The sequence below is a fragment of the Erpetoichthys calabaricus genome, chromosome 7 (assembly GCF_900747795.2).
Source record: "Erpetoichthys calabaricus chromosome 7, fErpCal1.3, whole genome shotgun sequence".
In the NCBI taxonomy this organism is placed as follows: domain Eukaryota; kingdom Metazoa; phylum Chordata; class Cladistia; order Polypteriformes; family Polypteridae; genus Erpetoichthys; species Erpetoichthys calabaricus.
Window position 1 is genome coordinate 100,558,631 of NC_041400.2, and position 27,534 is coordinate 100,586,164.

At 39.5% G+C, this 27,534-nt stretch overlaps 1 protein-coding gene across 1 annotated transcript in view; it reads right to left on the reverse strand.

Annotated features, from left to right (window-relative positions):
• Positions 1-27,534, reverse strand: part of tacr3a (tachykinin receptor 3a) — a 295,006-nt gene that overhangs the window by 93,983 nt on the left and 173,489 nt on the right. The window contains exon 3 of the mRNA XM_051929646.1: positions 22,315-22,465. Coding sequence (XP_051785606.1) covers positions 22,315-22,465 — 151 coding nt within the window. The remainder of the gene's footprint in view (positions 1-22,314; positions 22,466-27,534) is intronic.

Consider the following 27,534-nt stretch of genomic DNA (forward strand, 5'->3'; position numbering starts at 1 on the left):
TACGCTATGAGAATCTGTGGTCCAGCAACAATTAAAGCAATGACAAGTTTAATTTCGAAGAAAGCACAATTCGATCAGGTGTATATTTATGATTACGGAGAAGCGATGCAACATAGAATCGAATGAATTAAACGATTGGACGTATTAGAAATTATACAGCCAATAATGGGTACAAATCCATATGTCCAAAAGTATTGCACTTTACACGAAATTTATCAGCAAAACATGGACAAAGAAGTTTTCTTGGATTTCTATATGAATCAGAAAGTCCACGCGCGCATATATAATAAACCAACATGTGACGAATTATCAGTGATAATAGTTTTGAAAGACGGAAATATCAAAAAACAGAGTAGATATTTGTGTTTATTCAAAAGCAAAACATGAATCAACATTTCTGTCTAATAATTCACCACATTCCGATCCATTACTCTTTCCTTGGCTTTTCCCAGATGGAGAAACATGATGGTCGTACAATATGAAACACACAAATTCAGAAAAACGTATAACACCAACACAATATTTTGGGGAAAAATTAGCAATACATTCCAATGTATTTAACCCAATTCTCTCATCTCAACGTTGTCACGCATGCGCAAAGGGAGCCGCAGAACAACCCAGGAAGTAGAGCGAAGTCTACAGCCAAAAGGGAATGGCGGGCAACTAACCTCTCTCTCTCTCTTTACCCAGAAAGAAGGAATCAACGACACCATGAGTCTTCTAATGTCTTGCCACTTCCGCATTCTCCTTCCCCCTGATGACATCAGGACTCCCAGCGTTCATTGCGACTCCCTACCCAGCATTCCTCTGATTAATTCCGGTCCCCACTATAAATCTTCCCCATCCCGCCATACTGTCATTCGGTTGTTAATCTCTGAATGATTCTCTGGACTGTAATTGAATATTGTGCAAACTGTACAGTATATGGGGCCGGAAACCACAAACCTTTATGCAGACTTTTGTCTTTATTTTACAGTGGCATAGTCGTGCGGATTGAAGTCCGGAAAATGAGCGAAGGACAGGACCTGAACGCAGTCCTGACGACCCTAGCGACTCAGCTCCAGACGCTGCAGCTTGAGCATGCGGCTACGAAGCGGAAACTCGAGGAGACCACAGCCCGTCTCGATGCATCGGATGCGGTAAGACCTGAGCCCGCCCGGCCTCCGCCTCCACCAATCGTACCCCTCTCGGAGGCTGATGACATCGAGTCCTACCTGGGCATTTTTGAGAGGACAGCCTCTCGGAACCAGTGGCTGCGAGCGGACTGAGCATCCATACTGGCGCCGTATCTGAAAGGGGTTGCGCAGCGGGCCTATTATGACCTCCCCGAGGAGGAAGCCGCGAGCTATGACCTCCTTAAAAATGAGATACTTAGTCGCTACGGCGTCTCCTCGGACCAGCAGGCAAGTGAGTGGCGATGTTGGTGCTTTGATCCGGAGCGTCCAGCCAGAGCGCAGGCGTTTGAATTTTGGGGCAAGATGGGCCGCTGGCTACGGCCAGAAGGTCCCCAAGCTTGCAAAGTAGTTGAGCAGGTAGCGTGCGAAGGCCTCATAAACGCCATGCTGGAATATCTTGCCCAGCAGGTCCGGCGACATCCCTACAAAGAGATGAAAGGCCTCCTAGAGGTCTTGGAGCATCAGCTCGCGGTGCACCGATCCGGGGGGCCGGAGAGGTCGGCTCACAGAGCCCGACAGGGACGCGCTGTCAACCCCGAGCCCAGCTGTCGCGCTGCCGAAGCATTAAACAAACCTCGAGAGAAACCGTCCCCGCCATGCTGTTTCAAGTGTGGCGAGGTTGGCCACATCTTACCTGCATGCCCCTTGTACGTGAAGCCCATGGATTGCACCCTGTCGCTATTAGAGAGGTATGATGCTTTGTCTAATCCCTTGGCAATCCCTAACGTGGGAGTGGTGTTGATAAACAGGCATGCTGTGCTTGCATTGTTTGATACCGGGAGTAACATTACCATTGTTGCTTGCCATTATGTTTTACCGCGACAGTGGTTAAACCAACATTTGAGAGTCACCTGTGTGCATGGGGAGACCAGGGCATATCGGTCCGCAAAGTGCTTTATTACTTGGAAGGGAGAAGTGAGTCAATTGGCGGTCACTGTGCTTCCTGAACCTCCCTTCCCTGTGATATTGGGACACGACTGGTTGAAAATGAAATGCGGTGAAACAAAAACCACTCCTAAAATCAACTTGGGTCTTGCTATGAGGGGGCGGGGCGTCCTCCCTGCGGCTCCCACGCCGTGCCATGCGGCAAACAGTGATGACGTAGGTCGGCGGGGGCAAGATTCCCAGGCGTCGGACCCTGACGCGGAAACACCTGGTGAGGGCTCGAGCCAAACAACCGACCTCTTCCCAGTGACAGACGACCCTTTAGGCCGGGTAGAGCACCAGTATAGGTCTACGCCGGCCTCCTTTAAACGTGAACAGTGAAATGATGATTCCCTTAAGTTTGCTAGGAATGCTGTTGTGTCTGTGAATGGCCAGTTGTCAGGAAGTCCCGTACCACCGGAGCCCTACTTTGTTTTGGAGAACGATCTGTTGTATCGAGTCGTGACTCACAAAGGCGAGATGCGGAGGTTGTTGCTAGTACCACGGACCTACCAGCAGGAGGTGTGTGAACTAGTGCATGCCCACCTCCTAGGCGCACATCTCGGGGCCGAGAAAACTTTGGAGAGGATAAAACTCCGCTTTTATTGGCCCGGTATAAACGAGGAGGTCCGGCGGTTCTGTCAATCCTGCCCGGACTGTCAGATACGCCAGATCCCTAGGAGGACTCGCGCTCCTCTCGTGCCAGTTCCCCTTGTCGATATTCCCTTTGAGAGAATCAGAGTCGACATTGTGGGACCCCTTGAACCTTCGAGCCATGGCCATAAATATATATTGGTCATGGTAGATTACGCGACCCGATACCCAGAGGCGGTTCCCTTGCGCTCTGCCAACACAAAAACTATCGCACGGGAACTAGTAAACCTTTTTTCCAGAGTGGGAATATCCAAAGAAGTCCTCACGGACCAGGGTACTCCCTTTACCTCGGATATGTTCAGGGAAGTGGCTAAGTTACTCCGTATTACGCATCTTAAGATATCTGTTTATCATCCTCAAACCGACGGATTAGTCGAGCGCTTTAACCAGACGCTTAAACAAATGCTACGCAAGGTAGTCAGAGCGGATGGTAGGAACTGGAACCAACTTTTGCCTCTCGTGCTTTTTGCATATCGGGAGGTACCCCACGCTTTCACAGGCTTTTCCCCTTTTGAATTGCTGTATGGACACCAACCCCGGGGACTTTTGGACATAGTAAAAGAAGGATGGGAGGAGGAGGCTCTTCCATCCAGAAATATTTTGGAGTATATCGCGCAACTGCGAGATAGACTGGCCCAAATCAGACCCATACTAAAAGATCATATGATGCAGGCTCAAACAGTGCAGGCGCGGTGTAATAATAGGAACATGGTTCACAGAGAATTCCAGCCTGGGGATCGAGTGATGGTGCTCGTACCCACATCCCATTCCAAATTGTTGGCCCATTGGCTGGGCCCTTACGAGATTAAGGAGAGAAAGGGGCTGGTTGACTATTTGGTCTGACAACCGAATTGCCACCCATGCGAAAGGGTGTACCATGTGAACTTGTTGAAGCCGTGGAGAGATCGGGACGACCCCCCACTCTCCGGTACATCCCTCTCCATCTCCTCGAACAAAACAAGCCTTAACCTCGGCCATGATTTGACACCATCCCAACAGCGGGAGCTAGAACAGACTATCCTAGCCGTCCCCGAAGTGGTTAGCGAGACACCTGGCCGCACCTCGTTGATTGAGCACGACATCATTACAGAACCCGGGGTGGTAGTCAGGGAACGGCCCTATCGCCTTCCGGAGGCAAAACGTGCGGAGGTCGAATTGGAGATCCAGCGGATGCTAGACTTGGACGTTATTGAGGAAAGTCATAGCCCGTGGTCCAGTCCTATCATCCTCGTTTCCAAGCCCGACGGCTCTTGGAGATTTTGTAATGACTTCAGACGTCTTAACCAGGTCTCCAAGTTAGATGCGTACCCTATGCCCAGGGTGGATGACCTTATTGAGCGTTTGGGTATGGCTCAATACCTGACTACTCTTGACATGACCAAAGGGTACTGGCATGTTCCCTTAACGGCATCCGCAAAAGAGAAAACAGCCTTCAGTACCCCTAGTGGACATTGGCAATATAAGGTCCTCCCATTCGGACTGCACGGGGCGCCAGTGACTTTCCAACATCTGGTAGACAGAGTGCTTCGGCCCCACCAGTCCTACTGTGCCGCCTACCTGGATGACGTCGTCATCTATTCCAGCACCTGGGAGGAACATATTTTGCAGGTGTACGCTGTCCTCGCCACACTAGCGAAAGCTGGCCGCCGTATAAATCCCCGCAAATGTTTCTTCGGGTTGAAGGAGGCCAAATATTTAGGCTACCTAGTGGGGCGGGGGCAGGTGAAGCCACAATGCTCCAAGATCAAAGACATCCTTGAATGGCCCCGTCCAAGTACCAAGAGACAGGTGCAGGCTTTCTTGGGGTTAGCCGGGTATTACCGCCGGTTTGTACCTCGCTTCTCTGAAAAAGCAGCACCCTTGACTAATCTAACAAAGAAGGGGGCTCCTTTGTACGTGGTATGGGACAATAAAGCAGAACAGGCATTCGGTGACCTAAAAGCGGCCCTAACCATGGCACCAATACTAAAAACCCCTGATTTCTCTCTGCCCTTCTCCAGACCGATGCTTCGGACACAGGCCTGGGTGCCGTGCTGAGCCAAAGTGTCGATGGTGTCGAACGCCCCGTTTTCTACCTAAGCCGGAAACTGTTGGACCAGGAGACCAGGTATGCAGCAGTGGAGAGGGAAGCCCTGGCCATTAAGTGGGCAGTGACTCATCGGAGGTACTACCTGTTGGGCCAGGAGTTCACCCTGGTGACGGACCATGCCGCGCTCCAATGGATGGCACTACATAAGGAGTCGAATCCCCGGGTCACCAGGTGGTTTTTGGACCTTCAGCCATACAAGTTTACTGTCACTTATTGTCGAGGTAGCCTTCAGGCCAATGCTGACGCCCTCTCCCGGGTTCACGACCTCTTGGTCCGGTACGCCCGCCCCGACGGGTCTGGGCTGAGGGGGGGGCCACGTCACGCACGCGCACATAGGGAGCCACAGAACGACCCAGGAAGTAGTGTGAAGTCTACAGCCAAAAGGGAATGGCAGGCAACTAACCTCTCTCTCTCTCTTTTCGCAGAAAGAAGAAAACAACGACACCGTGAGTCTTCTAACGTCTTGCCACTTCCGCATTCTCCTTCCCCCTGATGACGTCAGGACTCCCAGCGTCCATTGCAACTCCCTACCCAGCATTCCTCTGATTAATTCCGGTCCCCACTATAAATCTTCCCCATCCCGCCATACTGTCGTTCGGTTGTTAATCTCTGAATGATTCTCTGGACTGTAATTGAATATTTTGCAAAGTGTACAGTATACGGGGCCGGAAACCCCAAACCTTTATGCAGATTTTTGTCTTTATTTTACAACGTCTAACGCAACATTATATTATCAATGCGTATCTAAAAGTCGAAGCTAATCGTCTCTTCTTTATTAAATCGAATCAAGCAAATCTTAGAATGTAACATATGCAAGGTCTAATTGATCACGTTCAAAATTCAAATATCAATAGTTCAGACAAATTCGAAATAGGTAAAGCAGTAATATTACCATCATCATATCAAGGTAGTCCAAGAGCATTGCAACAATTATATCATGATGCAATGGTAATATCCAGAATTATTGGTTGGCCAGATTTATTTATTACAATGACATGCAATCCACAATGGCCAGAAATCCGGAGATTCTTGAAAACAATGCCACCGGCTACATTGGCTCAGGATATTCCGACTTTCGTAAGTACATTGTTTTATCAGAAAGTGTTAATTTTATCAAAAGAACTAGAAATGGTGTTCGGTCAAATCCGAGCATACATTTACACGATCGAATTTCAAAAACAGGGTTTACCGCACATTCATTTATTGGTTACTTTGTAAAAAAAATTATTAACTGCTGATGATGTAGATCGTTTTGTCTGTGCTGAAATTCCAAACAGAGAAACCTATGCTGAATTATGGTACAAAGTCATTAAACACATGTCTCACGGATCTCATTTAAAAGATTCAGCATGTTGGGACTCAAAAGAAAGAAAGTGTTTAAAAAAATTTCCAGAAGCTTTCATTCAAACAACAGATATGACTAAGGCTGGCTTTCCAGATTATTGCCGAAGAGATAATCGTCATGAACAACACACTTATCACGGAAAGAAAGATGGAAAAATTGTGATGATCGATAATTCAATGATTGTACCACATAACCCGTATTTGCTAAAAAGATTTGATTGTCATATTAATGTCGAGTGTGTATCCGGAAAACCAAACACGGGGGTTGGCGAGCAAAGCGAGCAGGGGGTGAAGCCCACTAGTATTTATTTATTTATTTCCTGAATAGTCTTTTCTTTTGATGCAAAACATTAACATCTCACACCTTATATTTTAAAAACTGCCAGACCTTACTTACATCTGCTGTTCTACTTTTCTTATCTGTATGGTCTGCTCAACATTTGTCGTGCACTAAGTTCTATACATTTTTATGCTGTGTTGCCATACTGATCAGACAATTTTTGATATTACTCCAGATTGTATCTAAAGCACATTTTCTGCTTTTTGTGACTTGTTAGCTTTTTACCTTCTCATAGAGGATCATTCTTATAGCAATCGCAGGTTTAAATTCTTCATAGATGCTGTCAGTTTCATCCTTGTTTGCATTCTTGGCTATCACTGTTACACTGCTCGAAAGCCTCAAGAGGAGCTGTAGCTAATTTATGCTAAGATCTTATGTGGGGAGTACTATTTTCCATTTTTTGTAACAACCATCATGTTTGGATTCTTTCTTATTCTACTATATGTACAGTATGTATGTATGTATGTATGACTGAATTACATAATATTACTTATGTAGTATTGTAAGGTTTCTTTTAATTATGGATCCACATCACAGTTGTTGCTACAGAACAGCCATTCAACCAATCAGCTTTAAACTTTGCCCAGACATCATAAAGCAGGGGCATTGTACACAAAGGCACACCATCTCTTTAATTGTGGTTTAAAAAAATATACTCACCTTAGGAATTTAAATAATGACCACTTTCTTTCTTCCAGTCATGGCAGATTTTACACATGTTTTCAAGAATGGTGAAGAGAGAATATTTTCTTTTTTCATTTAAACAAGCTTTGTAATGATATTCCCCAAAGGGATGGCCTAAACCACAACCAATTCTTCCCAGGAAATTTAAATATATACTATTAAATGATCAAACAAAAATTCAGACCTTCTATACTCAAACAGGCAGACTAAGCAAGAAAATACATAAAGGATAAAGAAATAGTTAAACTAAATATCAGCCAAACCTGAAATTAGCCAGAAAATAATGAGAAATGTCCCAGGTAAAGCAAATCTGCAGCATGTTAGAACAATAATTGATAATAAAAGGAGTAGGAGAAAGAGAAATAGTAAACTCAATATAAAACAGCAACAAAGCAAAACCAAAAGAAAAAATTATGAAAATAATTAACAGGACATAGCAGAAATCCTGACAGGGTTTGCATGTCTTTTGGTATAGCCCCTTCTTTATGATGTCAGATAATAACTTTAAATCTGATTGGCTAATGGTAAACAACTGCACAAAGTAAGAGAAATTTAACTATATCGTATCCATCATAGCACAACAAAGGTTTGCATATGGACAATTGTTTTCTCTATATTCCATCTTTTCTGACACCAGTTGTTGCCAAGTTAGTCTTTGATTCAATTGATGGCGAGAGTATGAGGGGAACAATATTAAGGCACATATCAAGTATTGTATTGTTTTCTCTCAGTTTAGACCATAAGTTGAAAGTTTAAGTTTCAATTACTATTTTTTGGCCTTTTTTGTAGTATTGATTGCATTGCTGTATTTTTCTGCTATTTTGGATTATGCTTGCTATAATGCTACATAATAACAGGTTTAGGTTTAGGTTTAGGTTTCTTTATTTAGTCATGTTTACACAGGAAAACATGAAATTTGCCTTCCCAGTTGCATCTAATAACAGGTAACAGACAGAATGAAATAAAACAGACAAATAGAAATAAGAAAGGTTAAGGTAAGGCAGTTAGATAAAACATATTTATACCAAAAAAAAAAAAAAAAGGTAACAGGATATATATCAAAACCTTAAACATTATCTCCGATATTTCTTATTGAAAAGTCGTATGGCACTAGGAAGAAAGGAGTTTCTGGAGCGATTTGTGTAGGTTTTCAAAGCAACTATCCTTCCTGATTTACTGAAGTTTAGTTCTACATGTAATGGATGTCTGTCATCAGTTGAGATGATTTCCAGTTTCTTTAGCATTGCCCTCTGACACACACTAGTCAAATCATCTACATCAGCCCCAATAACTTTAGCTGCATACTTCGTAATCTGCTGGAGCTTTTTTGAGTTTTGGTTTGTCAGACTATTAAACCAGGCAATGAAACTGAAAGTGATCACGGACTGGATCATACTACGATAGAAGGACAACATGAGGTCCTTGTCTACTTTAAATAGTTTGAGTTTATGGAGGAGAAATAAGCGCTGGTTGCATTTAGAAAATAATTTTTTTGTATTTGTATTCCAGTTAAGATTGTTATCTAGGTACGTTCCTAAGTATTTATATTCATTCACTATTTCTACCTCCTCTTCCAGAACTACAATAGGTGAACATACAGATTTCTGTCTCTTAAAATCAAATATCATTTCTTCGGTCTTTTTTACATTCAGAGTGAGAGAGTTTTTATTGCACCAGTTTACCATACAGTCCACTTGATTTAGATAGTGGCTTTCATCCTCCCCAGATATGCATCCTATGATCATGGTGTCATCCGCATACTTAATAATGGAGCAGTGTTCATTGTTCTGTCTCAGGTCACTTGTGTACAGAGTAAACAGCAATGGTGATAAGACACACCCCTGTGGACTTCCTGTGTTTGAATGAATGGCTATTGAAAAAGTGTCCTGAACTTTAACTGTCTGTGAACGATTTAAAAGAAAGTTCTGAATCCATAGTGTGATAAATGGGTTTACATTCATACTGTTTAATTTCCCAATCAGTATATGAGGCTGTATAGTATTGAACGCTGAAGAAAAATCCAAAAATAGTGCTCTGACATATGAACCAGGCTGATCAAGAAAGGTATAGATTTGATGTAAGATAACAAGCAGAGCATCTTCCACACTTCTGTTTGCACAATAAGCAAATTGATTGTTGTCTTGAAAAGACTTTGTCTCTATCATTAAAATGTTTTTCACCAAGTGTTCAAAGCATTTCATTGGAATAGATGTAAGTGCCACAGGTCTGTAATCATTTAAACAGCTTGGCCTAGAAACCTTAGATACAGGGGTAATGATTGATTGTTTCCACAGATTAGGTACAATACCACAGGTCAGAGACCAGTTAAAAAGCAAATGAAAAACTGGGGAGAGCTGCTTAGAGCAAGACTTTAAGAGCCGACCTGATATGCCGTCTGGTCCCATTGCACTATTTGTTTTGGCCTGCCGCAAGCCTTTTTCCACTTCAGTTTCACTGAACCCAATCACGGCAGAATACCTGGTGTTTTTATAAAGCATTTCCTTTATTTCTGTATTTTGGGTGCTGAAATCACTTGTTTCAAATCTGGCATAAAAGTTATTCAGTTCATCAGCTAAAAGCTTGTGGTCTTTGTCAGCTGGAAAATCCACATTCTTTTTAGGGCCCAGTCCTGTAATTGTTTTTAGTCCCTTCCAGACCTGCTTTGGATTGTTATCATTGAACCACCTCTTGATTTTTTCCCCATACATCTTTTTATTTTGTTTAATTAACCTGTTAATCCTTTGCTGTAAAATTCGCTTATCTTCTAACTTATTTTCTTGATGTGCTTTTGTAATAGTAATGCTTTAACCTCTTTAGTGATCCATGGCTTACTGTTTGGGTACACCTTGACAGATTTTTTCTTAATGATCATAGACTCACAGAATTGAATATATTCGCTGACAGTATAGGTGGCCTCATTCAGTGACTGTGAGGATGTCAGCAGATCCCAATTTGTACTGGAGAAGCATTTGTGCAGTTACATTCCTACACTTTCCTTGCACCAGTTTTGTGTTGTTCGTATGGCTGGTTTTTCTTGTTTCAGTTTCTGTTTGTACTTCGGGAGAAGATGAACAACGACGTGGTCAGACGCACCCAGGGCTGCTCTGTGATGCGATATGTAGGCATTAGGGACATTTCCATAGCACTTGTCCAGAGTTTTGTCCCCTCTAGTGTTAATATTCACATATTGATGATAATTTGGTAATACTGACTCCAGACTGCATAAATTAAAATCACCCATCACAAGCTTAAAAGAACCAGGTGATTTGGTTTCTAGTTTATGAGCAGTTTCAAGAATTGATTCAGCTGCAGCTCCCACATCAACATGTGGCGGAATGTAAACGACTGTCACAAATAACTGATTAAACTCCCATGGTAGATAGTATGGGCGAAGTCCGACGGTGAGTAATTCAATATTTGGCGTGCAGATGCGCTCTTTTTCAGTGATATTCCTGCACCACCTTTTGTTAATGTAAAGGCAGACCCCACCACCCGTCTGCTTACCAGAAGCTGGATTTCTGTCTTGCCGTACGCAAACAAATCCATCTACTTCGACTGCTGTATCTGAGTCAGTATTCTTAAACCAGGTCTCCGTAAAGCACATCAGACAGCTTTCACGGTACTCGTGGAGGTATCGTGCAGATGCTCTCAGCTCGTCCAGTTTATTTCGCAAGGACTGTGTGTTGCTCATGATGATGGTTGGCAAAGGTGTTTTAAAACTTCTCCGTCTCAGACGTACTCGTAGTCCACCTCTTTTTCCTCGCTTTCTGGGTTTCAAAGATTTTAATTCGTCCGGTATATTAGTAATACACGGGGAGTAACTGGTAGCTGGTCTAATAGATAGCAACGCATCCTGGCTGTGAATGAACAGCGCCGGCCACACACCTGGGATTTCCTGCACAGGTAGTGCGTTAGTGTCCCGTTGGATTCCAAAGGCGATAACGATCAAAAATAAGAAACTTTCGCAAATGTTGTTAAGCATTTTATAGAAATAACTACTTGCAGACTAGTAAAAGAAAAAGAAAGTAAAAAGAAAACAATTTTACACGATTTAAGAACAAAAAACAGGTACAAAACACGGAGAGATGCACTGAGAGGTCTGCTACAAAACAATAATAATAATAATAATAATTTTATTTATATAGCACCTTTCCCATGCTCAAGGCACTTACAGAATATAAGAAAGAACGGCAGGGTATACAGTATATAGCGTTGTACAAACCAGATAAATAAATAAAGAAGATTACGACAGTGAATTCAGAGAAAAAGCCTAACAGACAACATAATTGATGGTCTAGCACACACACATACAGGTTACATGAGCATCTTAACAGAGAGGTAAACTGAGAGAAGGGTAATAAAGTCAAGTAGAGCTAAAAGCCTTCCTGAACAGATGAGTTTTGAGTTGTTTTTTAAAACAATTCATGGAGTCAGCTGACCTAATTCATTTCGGTAGGTCATTCCAGAGTCTGGGCGCTATACAGCTGAAGACCCTGTCACCCATGGAGTGTAGATTAGTGTGGGGCACAACAAGATTGCCAGAATTAGAGGACCTTGGTGGGTGGACAGGCACATAATGATGGAGAAGGCCACTGATGTAGTTTGGCGCGAGGTTATTTAAGGCTTTGTAGGTTATTAGTAGGATTTTATATTCGATTCTGTAAGACACAGGGAGCCAGTGAAGGCGGAGCAGGATGGGTGGTATGTGCTCGCTGCTGCTGGTTCAAGTAAGGACTCTTGCAGCTGAGTTTTGAATAAGCTGGAGCTGTGATATAAGATTAGAAGGGGCACCTGACAGTAGGGAATTACAATAATCGATGCGGGATGTGATAAAAGCATGGACAAGTTTCTCAGCATTAGAGAAGGAGAGGAAGGAGCGAACACGGGATATGTTATGGAGGTGAAAGTAAGAAAGTTTCTTAATGTGATTTATGTGGGCGGAATAAGAGAGGGAGGAATCAAAAATGACAACAAGATTCTTTGCAGTAGAGGCAGGTCTTATGAGATCACCACCAAGATGGACTGGGAAGGAGCTCATTTTATTAAGTTGCATTTTAGTCCCAATTTGCAGGAGTTCAGTTTTGTTCCAATTTGATTTTAAACAGTTCTGCTCCATCCAGGTTTTATATTTCACTAAGGCAGGTTGTGAGCTGAGAAAGCTCTGATGAAGTTCCACTTTTAACATTGAAGTAGAGTTGAGTATCATCTGCATAAAAATGATAACTGAGTCCATAGCTATGAATAATATGGCCAAGGGGAAGCATGTAAATACAGAAGAGAAGAGGGCTGAGGATAGAGCCCTGAGGAACTCCTTGTGTGACTGGCACTGAGCTGGATCTGCTGTTGCCAAGACTAACAAACTCTTGCCTATCAGTCAGATAGGACTTGAACCACTGGAGGGCAGTTCCAGAGATACCCAGCATGTTCTCCATTCTGGACAGTAGGATGTCATGTCTGACAGTGTCAAATGCTGCACTGAGGTCTAATAGAATTAATATGTTGGTTTGTCCAGAGTCTGCTGCCATAAGCAAATCATTGGTTACCCGTAGCAGAGCAGTTTCACAACTGTGCCACGCCCTGAAACCAGACTGAAAGGATTCCATCAAGTTATTAGAGGTTAAGTAATTGGTGAGTTGGGAAGCTACAACACGCTCAAGAACTTTTGACAGGAAAGGTAAGTGGGAAATAGGCCGGAAATTGTTAAGATTCTCAGCATCAAGACCAGACTTTTTTTAACATTGGGGTTACAGAAGCAATTTTAAAAGTGAGCAGTACAAACCCAGTGTTGAGGGATGAGTTTATTATTGTTGTGACAGTTGGGATTATGGTATGAAGGCAGGATTTAAGTAGTGTGCTAGGGATGGGGTCCAGTACACAAGTAGTCGGCTTTATTTTACAAAGCAGGTTATTAACAAACGCAGATGTGACTGGTGAGAAATTAGAGAAGGAGCTGGATGGAGTGGGAAAACAGGGAGAGATATAAACAGATGATGTATTTATGTTAGTTGAATTATTTAGATCTTTAATTTTGTTATGGAAAAAGTGGAGGAATTCCTCACAGACTTCAGTAGAAGAGGTAGTTGGGCCAGATGCGGGTTCGAGTAGTTTATTAACTACAGAGAACAAAACCATTGGGTTATCGTGGCCACTTTCTATTATTCTACCATAGTGGGTGTTCTTGGCAGCAGTTAGTGCTGCTCTGTAAGCTCTTTGGTGGTCAGAGAAAGCCTGGATGTGCACGGTGAGGCCAGTCTTACGTGACATCCTCTCAAGGCGTTTTCCAGCTGCTTTCATAGATCGCAATTCTGAGTTATACCAAGGAGCTGAACGTTTAAAGGAAACCTCCTTATGTTTTAAAGGAGCTGTTTTATCCGCTGAGTTATAGTGGTCAACAAGACTATCTAGTATTGATGGAATAGGTGCAGACAGTAAAAGATCAGAAATGGATCCAGAAAGGATAGAGAGACAGATATTGTTAAGGTTTCTGTAAGAAATTTGTTGTTTACAGGTAAGAGGAGGAAAAGGCAGTGAGACCGTGAAAAATACTGCTTTATGGTCTGAGAGTCCCAAATCAGTGCTGTAAATGTTATCAACAGATAGTCCAGAAGTGCAGATCAGGTCCAGTATATGACCACCAGAATGGGAGGGAAAATCAACATGTTGTGTCAAGTCAAAACAGACCAGTAAGGATAGGAATTCATTTCTCAGTTTAGATGTAGTAATGTCAATATGGATGTTGAAATCAACGAGAAGGATAAGTCTCTGAGAGTAAGAGCTTAGGTGGGTCAAAAGTTCAATCAGATCGGATAAGAAGGATGCATTGTATTTTGGGGGACGATAAAGAACAATGAGTGAGACAGGACCTGATTCCATTATTAGTTTAAGAGCCAGGCACTCAAAAGACAAAGGACAGTCAATTGGGATTCGTTTGATGTTTAAGTCTGCTCTGACAATTACTGCAAGCCCACTGCCTTGCCTTGAGCTGCGAGGCTCTGTGTGGAAAGTGAATCCGGGAGGTGTCGCCTCTGTGAGAGACATAAATTCTCATAGTGCTAGATTGTGTGTGCACGCATGTGTGCACATAATGTCATGGCAGTCTTCTAAAGAGCAAGGTACACACAGTCTTATGGTCTGATATTTGTTTAAAAACAAAACATTTGGTTTATTGTTAGAAAACTACATTCTCTGACAATGTCTTCTTGACTTATCCTGACAATTTCAGTTCATTTTTATGGAATCATTAAATCAGGCACAATGCTGTCTGCTGTAGCTGACAAGGTTAAGTGTAGATGCAAAAAGACAGCTGATTCAAAAGTTGCTCAAAAGACGCACAGACTATACAGTGCTAAGCCAAAGATGCTCTCATTATCTTTCTACTAATAGTCTGCCTCCTAATGACTCATATACAGCCTGTTGATATTTTCCTTCTTTAAATTTTTCAATTCATAAATACAAGTTATCAATATATTACCAACCCAATTGTGCTTCATTCACTCAGGATATGGAACCAATGTAAGAAATACTTCAAGACAAGGAAGCTTTTATCTGTGACACCTCTGCACAATAATCGCCTTTATCCACCCTCACAAACACACTCAGTTTTTAATGTTTGGAAAACGTATGGGATTAAATCACTTAGAGATTTGTATATGGATAATGTCTTTGCATCCTACAAACAATTATACTCCAAATTTAAATTTCTATCAACACAATTCTTCCACTACCTCTAAATTAGAAACTTTAGTAAATAAAATCTGCCCAATTTTTCTCACCTCCCACCTACTTCTATTCCAGAAGAAATATTGATCAGTCTTGAGGACTCAGACAGCATTTCTATAATATATAAAAATATTTTAAAGTCCCTTCCTTTCAAAGATTCCAAAATACAGTGAGAAAATGATCTCTCACTGAACATTTCAAAGTAGGAGTGGAAGGCACACATAATTCACTCGAGCTCCATATGCACAAAGCATACAATTATTCAACTTAAAATCTTTTATCAAGCACATCTGTCTCATTTAAAATTGTCCAAAATGTTTCCAGGACAAGATCCAACCTGCAAACATTGCAATCAAGTTCCAGCCTCACTGGGCCACATGTTTTGGGTGTGCACTAAATTATCATTCTGGACCAGTCTTATGTTGCCAGCCTTATGACTTGGTGAAGATTCTACACACAGCTTCATTTGGATGATACTATTTAAGATGGAGTCAAGAATAAGATGGAGTAAGAATAGAGTCAAGATTTTTGTATTTTTAATTAAATCACAGCTGTGATTACTTAGAAAAAATGCATTAGACCAGATTCTGTTGGCTAGTTTGGTTAAAGTTCAAATTTTCTGAAATGTGCTTGAAGTAAATTCTCAATCTTCTTCACCCTAATTTCTACCCTCATGGCAAACCAATAATAACACATTTTATTTATATTTCTTCAAGAATAATAGTACCCTTTGCAAAGCAGTCAGTATGCACCAAAGAGGTAGCCTTAGGTCATTACTTTTAAGTGGCTTCCATTACCAAAGTAAAAATAGCTTAATAAATACTATAAAATATCACAATGTCAACACAGAATGTAAGGTGGGATAGCAAAGTTCATTGTCATTGGGCAAACCACAAGATTCATGGGGTTTTTATAATCTTCTGGAACAGTTTTTTTCTTCTGACTTACCGAATGCAAATATTTCTCCTGACTGAAATGTATTTACTTTCTCTTGCTTATGGTTTATATTCATGCAACTGGTCATTCTCCCTTTCTGCCCATGTACACTTGAACTAGACATTTATGGATTCTGTTTATTGAATGGGAAATTCCTTAATGTGTTTCTAATTGTTGTAGTATGCTAGATATCTAATTCAGTTTGAGTATTAAAATACCTGAAAAGAGGCTGAGGATTATTGTTAGTGGCAGAAAGACCAACAGATGATATATGCAGGCAGAGACATGGTCAGGGAAAGCAGAAAGTCGAAACAATGAGAGAAAAATAACCAGGCAACCAAAACTCATTGGGAAAAGACAATACTCAGTAACTGAATGCAAAATTAAGTAAAAATTGGAAGCTCAATCCTATTGCTAGGACCTACGTTAAAAGGAAGTTAACTACACTAATACAGAGTTTTGAATTTTGTGTATTCACTATCCGATAACCACAGCAATATTTATACTGTTACTTCTGTGATGGCATCAGCACAACAATCATGGTTACATGATGATTCCAGATGGCATGACGTAAACAAGGAAAATTAACACAGGAATGGAAATGAACTTTGTCAGACTAAGTCAAAATGACAGACTGGCCAAAAGAGAGCTATAACAATAGCAAGAGGTACATCATCTCTGTTAATTAATGTACAGGCTGAATAATTAAAGCTAGAACTGTTTAAAGAGGCTGGAATTGAAACATTAATCAAAGGGTTTTAGTTGTCTGGATTCCCTCACATATGCAGTGCCTTGAAAAAGTATTTAGCCGAAAGTATTTTCACAATATACTGTTTAGGATTTTAAACTTACAGTATATTAAAGTAAACATTTTTCTAGCTGATTTGCAAAACATCACACATAATGCTAAATAAGAAAAATTAAAACATTCCAACATCACTGCTCTCCAGTCACTTCCCGGCTAACCTGGCACTGATAGAGCAGGATTTTTCCATACCTACTTGAAAAAAAATTGTACAATCACTTTAAAAGACTTTTCAGAAACGTTTACTAGAAATAATAGCTGTGAGAGGAAAACGGAAATGTTGATTTATTTTTTTAACAGTTTATAGTTTTGTTTCTTTTTGGGCACCACAATGAATGTTTGACTAATAAATTACTGTAATCAGAATCCCTGGTTGTGACTCCCATTTATGTGAATACTGGCTTAGGGCTGAATACTGTTTTAAGGCGCTGTATATTGAGACAAATCTGATACATACTCTATATAGACAAGACCTATTTTCATTCTTTAGTATGATTTTGTAACCCACAATAGGTACATACAAATGAAAAGGAAATTAGATTATAATATAAAGAACCTAGTGTTGTCCTGTCTCCTTAGCAGCTATGAACCCTTTGCTGTATGCTGGTTGAGTATGTACATGTGTATATGTAAAGCAGTCTGATATGCTTCTGTCATCCATAACATAATTATTGCTTATTCATCACTTCTGGCTATGTAAATCTCAAAGTGTATAATTTTAAGAATGATCATCCAGCAGTCTCCATTGTTTTATTCAACATTTACTATTTTGTTTTTGTTTTGTACATCCTGTGGTACATTGGGTTAGACCTGGAGATCGCTTTAGGGCATTATTTCTCCATCTTTGACAGAGTTCATGACTAGCTAAGTACCCCCTCTTTGTGGCCCATTAAATTATAACAATGCATCAAATCTTTGTATATCCAGACGAGACTAGAAAATCTGGCATGGTTCATAATAATCTGTTTATATCCTGGTCAAACAGTTCTACCTCACACACAGGAATGCTTATACATACTTCAAAAGCAGCATTGTTCATGCTCAAACAAAGCAGATGCTCTTTGAGATAGTTAATAAATATTTAATCAGTACAAAGAAATAATTAATGACTTCTGTATTTCATGTAAATAGTAAAATCTTTTGCAAATTAATTTCCATTGTATACCTTACCAATAACAATGATGTACTTAAATCATTTTTTCTGCAAGAACATCTAGTTAACACAGAATTGCACTTTTGCCTGACTTCAAATTAAGTGATGTCATGTGAACAACTTCTGTACATATTTTTGTATTAAACAAACTACATTTCTCCATGCAGACATCAATGAGAGACATAAATAGAACGTGTTTTACCAGGGTAGTATGGAGTACTGCATTACTCAGGTGTAGAAAAGAACAGAAGTAAACATTAAAGTGCAAGCGAAGCTTTAGGAAGTTACGTTTCTTGTTTTCTGCCCTAAAAAAACAGTTTAAACCCAAAAAACACTTTTTGGCAGGTTTCACAAATGCTACATCATCTGCAAGATTAATTTTAGTGTCAGTTTTATGTTACTGTATGCAAATCTAAATGTATCTGTTTCACTCCTGCCAGATCTAAACTGGCCCATTGTAAGTGAATGTGTCAGGGTGCCCATAATTTGCTTCCTGTCTTTCACCCAAACCTTCTGGAAGTCTCTTTAGTTCCATAAAAACAAAATGAACAGCATAGATCTTAACAAGCATTAAGAATAATTTTCCAAGACAACCCTAATGACAGAAAAAGCATAACACTTTTATTATGGTGTTAGAGCGAAAAAATTTAAACTGCAAAGAAAATATGAACATGGTGAGTCACTGGTTAACATTTCTGTCTCGCATCTCCAGAGCGCTGGGACCAAATCCTGATATAGCCATTGTCTAGAGTGGGATTTTTCTCCAGGTCTTCACATTCAAAAAAAGACATGGAAGTTGGGTCATTAGGTAACTTTAAATTGGCCCTCTGTACATGAGTATGTTCTGTGATGCACTGTCACACTGTCCATGGTTATTGTCTGCCTTGTGATGCTGTATATGAAACTGAACAAAGGCGAAGAGTAAAGCCATTATGTATTCATCATAAGAACATGCTTGAACACAAGGAAGAAAAATAGAAAAAAAGAAACAGTATCCATTATGTGTCTCTTACATTTCCAAGTTCAGCAGATTTTTCTTGTTTTCAATCATGAGGTAAAAGTTCACTGAGTGCAATGAAGCGCCTTGGTTTTATCAGGTCACATTTCATTTATTTTACTCAAAACTGCATTTAAATTTGTATTCTGACATATTTATACTTTTTAAATATTTCTGACATAAGAATATTTATACAATGGTATGTATGCCATTTTGGTTAAAATCTTTATATGCAGCAACAAATGATAATATAAATGAAATACTAAAACTGTTTTGAAATGTGCCATGTTTAGTTATCTGAGAGTCTTGGAATCCCTTGTGGCAAAAACAAAAAGCTTTGCAATGCTTCCAAAATGATATTCACCTTTATCAACCTAAATCACTTACATTTGCTGAAAGAATTTTGCTTGCAGATCTTTTGTCTCTAATGTTAAATATCACAGAATTTACCTGATGAAACAGACCCAAAAGGGCAAACTAGGATATTGTGCTACAATAAGAAAAATGTACATTTGATAATGGACTGAATAATCATCATTTTTAATAAAATTATAAAAATGTTCAACATTAGGACTTTTTAAGGAATATGTTAAAACAGTGTTTATTTCAATAGTGTGTTCTTTCTATATTGTGGCATATGGCCACCTCTACAGGTCGTTCCAATATAGATTGAAGTAGGTTCACTTACATCACATGTGCCTTTAAAAATAAAATGTTTGTTATTCAAACAGAAGAGAAATTTTCACAGTAATACAAACTATCAGATAAAAATCAGAAACAAATAGACCACATATAGCTAGCTTTGCTCTCATTTAACTGTGGCTTGTGATTGGATGGAAAATGGGTTAATAAAAAGCAAGGGCAAGGAGATGAAAAATCAAAGCCTTATGGAAGAGCTGGCATTGGACAAGCAGAGGTAATTCTGGGTATCTGTTTAAATAAAAATACTAAGCAGAAAATAAGACTTAATACCAAAAATCTAATTTAATAAGAAATGTTGACGAATATCCCATTACTAAAGATTACGTACAAGTTAGGTCACATTTTGGCAACCAGTGCCATTGCACTAAACATTACTGTGGCCACATAAAATAACATTGCCAAATGTCATCAATACCAAAAAAGCACAAAATCACATTGTAATAAAAATAAAATAACAGTAAATAACCAATTTTAATCACCACAATAGTGTAATGAATGATTTAAGGTCCAATTAATGTTCCAATATTTTAAATTATAATATTTATTCACTTTAAAAACCACACCAAAACATAATCCCTTCTCATCTCTTCTTAGATCATAAGGTCTTCTTCATATTCTACACTCAATGAGCACTAGCAAAGAACAGTCAATATCCTGTCCCGGGAATATTTCCAAGCTGCTCCGTGTATTACTTTTTGGGTTAAAGAGTCTGGGTTTGTAGCTGTTTATGATTACTGTATTTTGAAGTGCTTTGAAATTTATTTCCCATTTTGTTTTCCTGGAATTTTTCATTCATTTTTGTGTATCATTGAGCTCCTTAGTGACAGTGTTGCTTTGATTTCTATGGAGCTTATCTGCTGTGGGGCAGGTGGTGGATATTATAGATGTCAAGTTATTTAGGAGGGGTCTCCTTTGAATTGTCAGGTGCCAAATGTATGAGATTTGCTTACATTTGGAAACATGCATAATATGCAAAAGTCAAAAATTATAAATTCAAATTTGCCATGGAAATAGACTTAATGTTACAGAACGATTTGACCATCTAGAAGTCTTGTGCAGACTTTTTGGTGCTAGCATTTTAGCGACTCTAGGTGGTGGACAATGAAGTGAACAAAAAATTTTATTTAACTGCAAATTTCAATGACACATCAATTTCATTCTGATATCCATCCATCCTTTTTTTAAACCCAATTGCTCTAAAACTGTAATTGAACAGAGACATAGTGGGACGTGACTTATGGCTTTGCTTTTTGTGATTTTAATTTATTTTTTTAGAGTTTTTATGGAGCTTGCAGGTTAATCTGTGCTGGCAGGCATATGCGCTCTCCTTAATGATGTAAGTGCTGTTTAGCGGTGAGGTGAGTGCATGGTGTCAGTTGAAGCTGCCACTGCATGATTTTAAAAGTGGAGAGGAGCCAGTCCTGCATTCCTTATACAGCAGACCTGGAGAAATCGTTTTTGAAATTGTATCACTTGCAACCTCCACACTTTCGAGCTACAGAAGTGGGAATGTAAATATTGTTGCCCCCAATGAAAGCATGTGTCTGGCAAATACTAATAGTTTTATATTCTGGATTGGGAAAGAAAGGAGCAAAACATACATTGTCATGTTTAAAGGTTTTTTATACTGTTGGCAATGATAAACAGTAGTATATCTACTTGGAAGCTACAATTAAAAAAAACTGCATAAAGCAGCCATTGAGCATATTGTACTAACAATAGCATGTTTTGAGCTAACTTTGGATAATTCAGTGTTGGTTCTAGCAATGTTAATGTATACCTTCTCAATATTCGGTATAATGGATTGAGGTGATTTATTTAAAGTAAATTGTTCTATAACAAATTTAACCTATAATGTGTTACTGTACTTTTCACATATCTTGCCATTTTGGATTAACTTCATAATCTGAAGTTGGACAAACTTTTACATGAGAGACCAGGACCAAGTTTGCAAATAGGAATTCAGATTTTGGTGCACATTGTCTTTCCATTTTCTAAGCAGCCTAAGTAGACAGGGAGGATGTGAATTGAGAGAGAGAAAATGCAGCAGAACTTCATTACTAGTCTAAGTTTGAACACATTCTGATCTGTACCATACAGACACACAAAGCCTAATGTTTGCAGTTATAAACTTGTATTTACTCAGTGTTTGTGCATGAGTAGCAGAGGAGGAAGAACTAAGTTGTGGTTAGACTTGTAACTATGGTTCTCCTTCCTCTTGTTATATAAATAAACTATTAATAGCATTTGAGAAAAATCATTCACAGATTAAAATTTCCTACTGTGATGCATATACTGTACCACTATATTTGAATAAGAATTTATACGCAGTAGCTGTTTTGCTCATAAGATCATGGAGGACTACTGTTACTATAAACATCAGTGAAAATATAGAAGACCATCCCTGTAACTTCACAAGCATTCCAGATTGGACAAACAAATTTTAGAGAATATCTTAATGTTTGTATGTAGTGAAATATGAGCCTTGTCCCACCTGTGGCATTTCCTTCCTTATATTGCTTGTCTTTATCCACATATTTAGTTGAAAATATCTAACAATAAAAAATAAGTAACATTAAGCATACTCTTCATCCTGGGCAATACTCGGACAACAAAGGTATGTTTACTCCCTGATGTTTGGCAGCAACATATTTCATTTATCTTTGCCTCCCCAATGAATACAAATAACAATTAGTGCATTCTAAAAATAGATATTTACCATATTTAGAAAAAAATTGATTAAATATGCATTACTTGGTTTACAGATTATATATTAAAATAGATAATATTACCTTTCTCTTAGCTTTAAGCTGTTCGTGGTACTTGTCAGATGTATCTCCAGGGATTTCTCCTCCCCATAGGGTGATACCTACGATGGTGTATGTAATACCCATGATAACCAAAGGGATTAAATAAACCAGGACAGTAACAATAGTATGATACCTGTAAAACAATAAAAAGCATAATGAATATCAGTTTTGTATTCTTAAACAATAAGCTAGAGTCTATGTTTAAAAATGGTAAACTATTTGCAAGTTTTTATACAATATGCATACATTTTGATTTATTATCACAGTGGGTGTAGAAAACTATGAAGTCATGGGGTGGCGCAGTGATCGCTTTATTTCTGTATAACAAAGGGACTTGTTTAGGGTATACACAGTAGTCTCAGACTGAATGTAGAATGTCCTCTGACCATTTTAATACCACAGCAAAGGCACTGGACATGTGGATCACCTGATTTGACACAATTTTCGAAATGTTAGTGAGATGGAAAGATTCAGCCTTTGCTGAAAGGACTATAGGTAGCTTGGATAGAATAAGATCCTGTAGTGTAATGCTTTTAATATGCCCCTTCTATGTATTGGGTGTGATAGTAACTAACCCTGGAGAAGGCACTGGTCCATTAGAGAGCACTTCACAATTTAGAGTAACATCATGTCTTTGGTATGTGGCAGGCAACTGAAGAAAAGGGAGAAACTTTAAGTTGATTCACTGTAAAATACTTGACTTGGGAAACCAATAGATAATGGATTATCATGCCCTTTTATAGGTCTTTAAATTGATTTAATGTTAAATGTATTAGCAGTGCATATCTTGATCATATCAAATCTTATCTCATTCCTCTCCTATATATCTTCACACACAATAGACAACGGCTAATTATTGGATTTTATGTAAGTGAGGTTTAGGCACATATGTTACAAATCATTTAGCAAAAACTTAGAAATAGGCAATTGCTATAATATATGATTATTACAATAAACAAATGTTACTGCTTTAGATGCATCTATTAGTCAGGTACTGGTAAGTAAAAAGACCCTATCAAATGCTTAGTTTGTTCCTATTAAGGCCAGAAAAACACCTACACCTGCACTTTAGATCATTGAGTACCGAGAGTGCATCTCTCCATTACTTACTGCTAAGTAACAAGACTGTCACAAGCACTTTGTTTGTGTTGCATGTGACTGATAGACACAATATAACAATCCTTTTGGGCACATATTTTAAAGTGTTGCCAAAAAATACAATATCAAAACTGTATAGAGCTGGTACTTTACAAGTTGTACAAGGTAGCTGAAAAAAGAAACTTGAATAAAGAGCTGAGAGTGAATGGTTGGGAGCAGTCCTTGAAGTTACTACCAAGGTTGAGACCTTATACTTGCATATTTAGGGTAAGTATTAGCCATATTCAATATGTAAAACATAAGGGCTAAAACTATGAGAACTTTTTTAATACTGCATTATTCTTACAGGCTTAAAACAAATGTAATTTTTAGTTCTTTGGTTAGTAATCTTCTCCTGAATGTCTAGATTTTTGTAATAGACTGGTATTGATTTCCCATTGTTGCTAAGAAAATCTGTACACCACTAGCACTGCTGTATGGCTGACATAACTTTCACTTCACACTGTATGTTAAAGAACAGGCACAAGTGCTATCTGTTTAGTTTAATGCTTGTCAGTACACACAACAGTAAGATCACATTTTGTACAGTTATTTGTTTGTCATATTGCTCATAACCCTTAACCTGGAGGGTGCTGTCACTAAATTCCACCATACAAATTCACACCCTCTTGACCTGTGAGCAACTGTTTTGGTCCTAGAAGTTCAAGTTACAAAGGTGAGAGGTGAGTACCAGTTTAATGTTAATTACCCATGAAATAAAATATGTAAATCTTTTTCTGTTCTCTTGTTGGAAACTGTTATTACACTAGGGTAAATTGTAAGTTATTCCTGTCAAGATAAAGTGAGGGGTTATTTTGATGCCAAATATTTATGGCTATGCTAAACCACACTAGATGGGCAAAGTCTGGTTGGGGCATTGTTATGAGCAAGTGGATGATTGTTTCCATTATTAAAGAAAGACACGAATGGAGTGACATCGAAGACAAAATGTGTGGTCAAAAGAAATAAAGCAGTAATTCTAGTTACTGTAAATCATTTCTCTGAAAGAGTACAGGAGTCAGGTGGAGAACTTTGTTTCTTGGTGCCAAGAGAATTGTCTGCATCTCAACTTCAGCTATTGAGTTTCCCACACCAAAAAGTCTCTACTCTCAGTCACTATACGGAGAGTGGATGTACAGATGGTGCACTGCTACAAGTACAGTATTTGAGGGTTCACATCGATGACAGGCTTAGCTGGTCTCATAAAACAGGAACTATATAAGAAAGGCAAACTCTTTTCTTTTTTTTCCACTTAGCAGACTGTGTGCCTTTAATGTTTATATTAACATCCTTTACGCATTCTAATTCTGTGATATCCAGTGTGATTTTTCTATGCTTTGGTGTTCTGAACCACCAGTAACATCACTTCAAGAAGCCCATCAAATTAACAACCTAACTAAGAAGCCAGGCTCAGTTATAGTTTACACTCTCAACCCACTGGGGGAAGTAGCAGAGGAGAAAAAGAAGAAAAAGGGTATTATGAATAATGCAGCACACCGTTCCTGCGACACGCTAGCATTGAGTACTTTTGTCCAACAAAATTGTTCTACAATAGTGTGCCAGGAAACACTACTGGAGCTCCTTCATACCCATATCAAAACACCTTTTTAAAAATTTATTGCAACTCCTCACAAGTCAGATATTTTTTCTTTTTTGTAGTTTTTATCTGTTTGAGGTTGCTACACCTGTTGGTAGTCATGTGATATGACGTATTAGGACTTCTTCTGCCTATGTCAAAAAATGGTGTACAGCTTTTGGTATCCCAGTATTAGGATTCTCTGTTAAAATAAATAACACTGATTAGTCTGAAGAAACTGTTGCAATACTAATCTTTGACTTAGGTTTTCTATCTTCACTTTGTTCTGACAAGTGATTGGGCCTATATTTATGATTATTTACACTCTAAGCAACAGAATATCACTTTTTTTGTAGCTGATTTTGTGCTACAAGAAACCAAAAACAAGTGTTTTACTTCTTGGTATATGTTGGAAGTGTTAAAGTTGTGCATTTTTGCAAATATATATGTGAATATAACGTGTGTGCTGTTTGTTACTTGTTTGGTACATCATTAAACTTTTTTTGTACAACAGTACTTGTGTGAGTAGCTAGTCACATCATTCCTCAGTTCATCAAAGCATTCAGTACACACCACTTAAGTATTTGTTAAGAAGACAGGTGTATCACGGTGAGGAGTACTTCAGGTGAGCTGATTTTTTTTTCCTATTAAATTAAGTATTTTAATCCATTCTTGTCATAGCAAAAAAGAGTAGTGAAGTTGTTGTTGGCTGAAGATGCAAGTAAGAATTTCACTGTACTTAGTACGCTTGAGAAATCTACTGTTGCTGTTATTAATGAAATTACATGTCAAAACTAATTAACCCAGCCACAGGGAATGCACAAACCAGTGTGTTTCTTCGTGCCGGGCCCAAGCCTGGATAAATGGGGAGGGTTACGTCAGGATGGCATTCCAGTGTAAAATTTTGCCAAATCAATATGCGGACAACAATAGAAATTTACATATCAGATCGGTCGAGCCCCGGGTTAACAATGACCGCCACCAGTACTGTTAGCTAACAGGGTGTTGGCAGAAATTGAGCTACTGTTGGTCGAAGAAGAAGAGGGGGGAGACGTGTCTGGAGGCAGGAGGAGATGAGGAAAGTAAAGAGAGTGGAACTGAGGGTAGGAACTTTGAATGTTGGCAGTATGACTGGTAAGGGGAGAGAAGGAAGGTTGATATATTGTGCGTGCAAGAGACTAAATGGAAGGGGAGTAAGGCTAGGTGGAGCGGAGGTGGATTCAAATTGTTCTATCATGGTGTGGATGGGAGGAGAAATGGGATAGGGGTTATTCTGAAGGAACAGTATGTCAAGAGTGTTTTGGAGGTGAAAAGAGTGTCAGGCAGAATAATGATTATGAAGCTGGAAATTGGAGGTGTGATGATGAATGTTGTTCGTGCATATGCACCACAAGTTGGGTGTGCAATGGGTGAGAGAGAAGATTTTTGGAGTGAGTTGGATGAAGTGATGAACAGTGTACCCAAGGGACAGAAAGAGGTGATTATAGCATATATCAATGGGCATTGTTGGTGAAGGGAACAGTGGAGACGAGAAGGTGATGGATAGGTATGGTGTCAAGGAGAGGAATGAAGAAGGTCAGAGGATAGTGGATTTTGCCAAAAGGATGGACATGGCTGTGGTGAATACATATTTTAAGAAGAGGGAGGAACATAGGGTTATGTACAAGAGTGGAGGAAGATGCACACAGGTGGATTACGTCCTATACAGAAGAGTTGATCTGAAGGAAATTGAAGACTGCAAAGTGGTGGCAGGGGAAAGCGTAGTTAAGCAGCATAGGATGGTGGTCTGTAGGATGACGTTGGAGATTAAGAAGAGGAAGAGAGTGAGGGCAGAGCCAAGGATCAAATGGTGGAAGTTGAATAATGAAGACTGCAAGGTTGAGTTTAGGGAGGAGGTGAGACATGCACTGGGTGGCAGTGAAGAGTTACCAGACAGCTGGGAAACTACAGCAAATGTAGTAAGAGTGACAGCAAGAAGGGTGGTTGGTGTGACATCTGGAAAGTGGAAGGAGGAAAAGGAAACCTGGTGGTGGAATGAGGAAATACAGGAGAGTATGCAGAGGAAGAGGATGGCAAAGAAAAAGAGAGATAGTCAGAGAGATGCAGAAAGTAGACAAGAGTACAAGGAGATAAGGGGCAAGGTGAAGAGAGAGGTGGCGAAGGCTAAAGAAAAGGCTTATGATGAGCTGTATGAGAGGTTGGACACTAAGGAGGGAGAAAAGGACCTGTACTGATTAGCTAGACAGTGGGACCTAGCTGGGAAAGATGTGCAGCAGGTTAGGGTGATAAAGGATAAAGATGGAAACGTACTCACAAGTGAGGAGAGTGTGTTGAGCAGATGGAAAGAGTACAGTGGAACCTCATGTCACAACCCTAATTCGTTACAAAACTCTGGTCGCAACCCGATTTGGTCATGACCCGAAGCAATTTCCACCCATAGGATTGTATGTAAATACAATTAATCCATTCCGGACCGTACAAGCTGAATG